This window comes from Chrysemys picta, chromosome 1, assembly GCF_011386835.1.
Source record: "Chrysemys picta bellii isolate R12L10 chromosome 1, ASM1138683v2, whole genome shotgun sequence".
Lineage (NCBI taxonomy): Eukaryota > Metazoa > Chordata > Testudines > Emydidae > Chrysemys > Chrysemys picta.
Window position 1 is genome coordinate 357,181,423 of NC_088791.1, and position 3,457 is coordinate 357,184,879.

At 47.7% G+C, this 3,457-nt stretch overlaps 1 protein-coding gene across 1 annotated transcript; it reads left to right on the plus strand.

The window, feature by feature from the left end:
* Window positions 1-1,532: 1,532 nt before the first annotated feature.
* Window positions 1,533-2,537, plus strand: LOC101950290 (olfactory receptor 52E8-like). The gene has a single exon (XM_042846333.2). The coding sequence runs from the start codon at window positions 1,533-1,535 to the stop codon at window positions 2,535-2,537; it is 1,005 nt and encodes a 334-aa protein (XP_042702267.2).
* Window positions 2,538-3,457: the final 920 nt, after the last annotated feature.

Consider the following 3,457-nt stretch of genomic DNA (forward strand, 5'->3'; position numbering starts at 1 on the left):
TTTATCTGCCGTGATTGTCTATTTCCTTCCAGATCACTGATTGAAATATTCGATAGCATCGGGCCCTTTTTCATATTTTTGGGGCTCTGCTGCTGCCTGATTGTGTGCTTCTGCTTCCAAACGAGAAGTGTGGTTGATTGGTCAGTTCGTAACGCTGATGTTCGTTACTCTAAGGTTCCATTATACATGCTCTTTAACAGCTTCCTTGACTGCTAATGGACTGGAAAGTATTTCATCACCTCATGTGATATCTGTACATCATAACACTTCTTTCCAAATGCAGAACAAAACTATACTGTGAATACATCTGCCTTTTCTGCAACTTTAACAAGTTTCTTTTCGCCCACTAGGAATTGGCTTAAACCTTTTCTAGAATTTATTTTTCCTCAATGTTTTTTATGCCCCAATCAGTGTTCATACCTACCAATATGTATTGCTTCCATCTATTTTCCCTTTATCCCATTAGTTCTATATGGCTTTCCCCCCTATTATTGCTACCTTCACTTAGCCACTGAACTGGCTTTCTAGCCAAAATTGGGCACTTTTTGTGTCTGGAATCGAGGATTGTTAGCTATCTAATGAACTCTTCTTAAAGAACTCCCAATTTTTATTCTCATTTCCCTGTCTGTATTTTTTCCTCCCAATCAGTTTAGCTGATAATTTGCCCCAGCTTTGGGGAATTAGCCCATTTGTAGTAATAAGTGCCAATAGATATCGCTGGTTGGGAACTGTTCTCTGTTTGTCCATTTTAATATAATCAGTTCCGTTCTTTATTTTTCTCTCATCGATCATATGCTCCCTTTTCTGCCTCTTCTCTAAATTAAATAGTCCCTGACTTTTTATTCTGTCCATATATGGCAACCTCCCCCATTCTCATACCCTGCCACAGAACCCCCCATTTTATTTGCTATGTTCTTTATAGAGACTGGGTGACCAAAACTGAGCGTGTGTCCAGAGCAGGCTATTCTCCACCATATTCCTTTGACATCTGAACATTATCTTTGTTTTAGCCACTGCTGTGAATGAGCAGGTGTTTCCATGGAGCTGCTAGCAAGGATTAACATGTTTTTTTTTTCCCTGTGGTGTGTAGCACTTTGGAGGTTTCCCCCGGAACATGTCTTGGCAAAGGTTTGGATTTCTTTCATTCTCAGATTTTGAGCAACTGGGGGAATGGGAAAATCCCTACAGCATAGACCCTCTAGCCTGGGTTTCATTGCATTTCCTGCTGATGCCTATTAATGTTACCCACGCCAGAATTTGTAGGAATTATTGATGCACGGAACATTATAATATATGGAATAGGCACTAGTAGGGTCAGTTGTTTATAATTAATTTCCCTGAATTATGAAAACACCATTTATCAGTGTGTGTAGAGTGACAAAACTGCTTCACCCATGAGAACACCTCCAGGAGTTCATGTAGTGTCACATTGTCTCTCCATGCAGGAATTTTGACTGTGACCATCACCCTAGAGCTTGGGCAGATAGGAGACACGGTTCTGCCTCAGAGTTGGACACCTTCTCCACTACTCCATGTCAGATTCCAACACAACCGACTTCACCAACCCCTCCACCTTCATCCTGCTGGGCATTCCTGGCCTGGAGGCAGCTCATGTCTGGATCTCCATCCCCTTCTTCACCATGTACATCATAGCCATTTTGGGGAACTTCACCATCCTGTTCATTGTGAAGATGGACCCGAGCCTCCATGGGCCCATGTACTATTTCCTCTGCATGCTGGCCATCACTGACCTGGTCCTGTCTACGTCCATCATGCCCAAGACTCTGAGCATCTTCTGGTTCAATTCCAGGGAGATCGATTTTAGTGCCTGCCTCACCCAGATGTACATCATCCACTGCTTCTCATCGATGGAGTCTGGAATCTTTCTGGCCATGGCTTTTGATCGTTATGTGGCCATCTGTGATCCCCTGAGACATTCCACCATCCTGACAAACCATGTGGTAGCCAAGATCGGCCTAGCTGTGGTGCTGCGTGGTGGCCTGCTTGTACTTCCCCATCCCTTCCTGGTGAGGCAATGGCCATATTGCAGAACCAACATCATCCCCCACACATACTGTGAGCACATAGCTGTGGTGAAACTGGCCTGCGCAGACATCCGAATCAGTAGTTACTACAGCCTCTCTGTGACATTCTTGGTGACTGGTGTGGATGTGTTTTTTATTGCCATGTCCTATACCCAGATCCTCAGTGCCATCTTCTGCCTCCCCACAAGGAACGTCCGGCTCAAAACTTTTGGGACCTGCAGCTCCCACCTCTGTGTCATCTTAGCCTTTTACATACCAGCTCTCTTCTCCTTCATCACGCACCGGTTTGGCCACAATGTGCCCCTGTATTTCCACATTCTCATTGCCAATGTGTACCTCCTGGTGCCCCCCATGCTCAACCCCATCATCTACGGGGTGAGGACCAAACAGATCCGGGACAGGCTGCCCCAGAGCTGGCTGGTGACATGGTGCAGGACCCTCTTCCCTGAATCACGGACTGAACAGTCAAAGAGACATTCAGCCCTTTCTTAGCCTTACTGTGCTGTGTAATAGTGATAAACTGGGGAATCGGACTATGCACAACTCATTAACTCATAGAGTTGTCACAGTTCTAATTACTGATAACTGGACACCTGACACCCCCTTGCCCTGCCTCTTCCCTCAAGGCCTTTCCCCCTTCTGTGCCATTTCCCCCAACACCCCACCCCTGTTGATCACTCGTCCCCTCCCGCCATCACTCGCTGGATCATCTCCATCTTCCACCCCCACCAACTGGATTCCCTCTGCTCCAGGGCTGAGACCGCAGCTCCTGCGGCCTGACAAGCAGCCTGCAGTGAGTGCCGTGAGGACACAGCACTGGGGCAGACAGGCAAACCAGGAGTGCACACGGAAGCCGTATAAAAGCAGCTGAAGCTTGGGATCAGGTTCTGTGGCAGGCGGGTGAGATTGTGCATCATACAACTTGTGGTCTCTAAAGCTCATCTACAAAGTTCTGAGGGCAGAGACCATTGTGTGGTTTATTTCTTTAGCTTTCAGCTCCCTTTTTCTCTTCTGGGCTGGGAGTCTGTAGCAGGCCGGGTCCCTGGAATGGGGATGGGCTGGGAGCCCTTTGTCTTGCACCAGGCCTTGGGGGCAGGGCAAGGGATCAGCTCTGGAGCTAGAAGGACAGCTGATAGAGACAGAAGGATAAGCCCCTGTGTTAGCTGGGAAGGCGGGATGCTGGGCAGAGGGTAGGGTGGCTTCGGTAGCTCACAGGGAGGGATATAAATGGCACCGCTTTCATTAGCTGGCTATTTACACACATACAGGGCACCGTATCCTAGGTGACCAGATGATAAGTTCAAAATATCGGGACCGCCATGGCGGGTGGGTGGGGGGGAGACGCCTTTTCAATTGTTACACTCACCACATCCGGGTCTTTGGCGGCATTCTGGCTGCAGGTCCTTCAGTCA